The following is a 1,264-nucleotide window of genomic DNA, read 5'->3' as shown; positions in this document are numbered from 1 at the left end:
CGCCACTGCTGCCGCCCCCGATGAAGGAGGCCGCGTCCAGCTTGAGGGCATCAATGCAGTTATTGATGATCTGGTTGACCTTGTCCACCTCCTTGGCGATGGTGGAGATCTCAGTGGCCGAGCCCTGGTTGTTCCCCGCACCTGGGCGGTTACCCTCAGGCTGGGCTGGGCCATCCCCGCCGGTGCCAGTGCCGGGGCCGGTGCCGGGGCCGGGGCCGGGGCCGGTGCCAGTGCCGGTGCTAGTGCTGGTGCCGGTACGCACCTCCATGTAGTTGCCCTTGGTGGCCACCTTGGGCGTGTCCAGCCCAGCCTCCAGACCCTTGGCAGTGGGCAGCTTCTCCCCAATGATGGACGGGAGGGAGGACATGCGGGACACGGGCAGCACTGGGGGCTCGCCCAGCTTCTGGGCGGCATGCACGATGGAGCCGGCCTCCATGTCGGCCCCGTAGCGCATCTCCAGGATGGTCTTCTTGACCTTGCCGCACTTCTGCTTCTCCTCCTGCATGCGCCGCTTGCGCAGGCAGTAGTAGACGGCCCCCAGCACGATGACCATGCCGAAGAGGCAGCCCAGGATGGTCATGATGTAGTGGGTGGTGGTGGAGGTGCTGGGCGCCAGGTCCCCCGGGACCGGGTCGCGCGTGGTGAAGGCCAGGCAGGTGTGGTTGAAGCGGCGGCTGTTGCGCAGCGAGGTCACGCAGAAGGTGTACTCGGTGTGCGCCCGCAGCTTGTCCAGGGTGACGATCTCCTTCTTGTTCTTGAGCGTCATGACGTCGGAGATGTAGCTGTTGTTGTACTGCACCAGGACGTACATCTTGCTGTAGGGGTGCGGGATGATGACCACCAGGGTGGCCGAGGTGAAGGTGACGTGGTGCAGCTTGATGGCCGGCCCGGCGGACGCGTCCGTGGTGGACGAGGCGTCAGAGAGGAAGGGAGAGGGAGAGAGAGAGATAGGAACATCAATGATGAGAAAGAATCATCGGTTGGCGGCCTCCTGCATGCCCCCCACAGAAGCCCACACGGACATGTGGTGCCCTTGACTGGAATCAAATCCGGGACCCTTTAGACCACAGGCTGATGCTCTACCACTCCCGCGGGGACTCACACTGCAGGCGGTCGTAGTTCTTGGTGACGTTGTTGAAGACCACGAGCCAGGTGAGGAAGCCGTAGAGGTCGCACTCGCAGTTGAAGGGGTTGCCGGCCAGTTCGCACACCATGAGGCTGGCCAGGCTGGCGAAGGTGGCGCCGTCCAGGCGGCAGGGGCGGT

At 64.3% G+C, this 1,264-nt stretch overlaps 1 protein-coding gene across 1 annotated transcript in view; it reads right to left on the bottom strand.

Annotated features, from left to right (window-relative positions):
- The window catches only part of ELFN2 (extracellular leucine-rich repeat and fibronectin type III domain containing 2), a gene marked incomplete at its 5' end in the record, with an annotated part of 26,567 nt that overhangs the window by 24,921 nt on the left and 382 nt on the right, over window positions 1–1,264 (bottom strand). Inside the window, 2 exons of the mRNA XM_006757451.1 lie at window positions 7–923; window positions 1,084–1,256. Coding sequence (XP_006757514.1) covers window positions 7–923; window positions 1,084–1,256 — 1,090 coding nt within the window. The remainder of the gene's footprint in view (window positions 1–6; window positions 924–1,083; window positions 1,257–1,264) is intronic.

This window comes from Myotis davidii, unplaced genomic scaffold (assembly GCF_000327345.1).
Source record: "Myotis davidii unplaced genomic scaffold, ASM32734v1 scaffold514, whole genome shotgun sequence".
In the NCBI taxonomy this organism is placed as follows: Eukaryota; Metazoa; Chordata; class Mammalia; order Chiroptera; family Vespertilionidae; genus Myotis; species Myotis davidii.
This window is presented reverse-complemented; position numbering and strand designations above follow the sequence as displayed.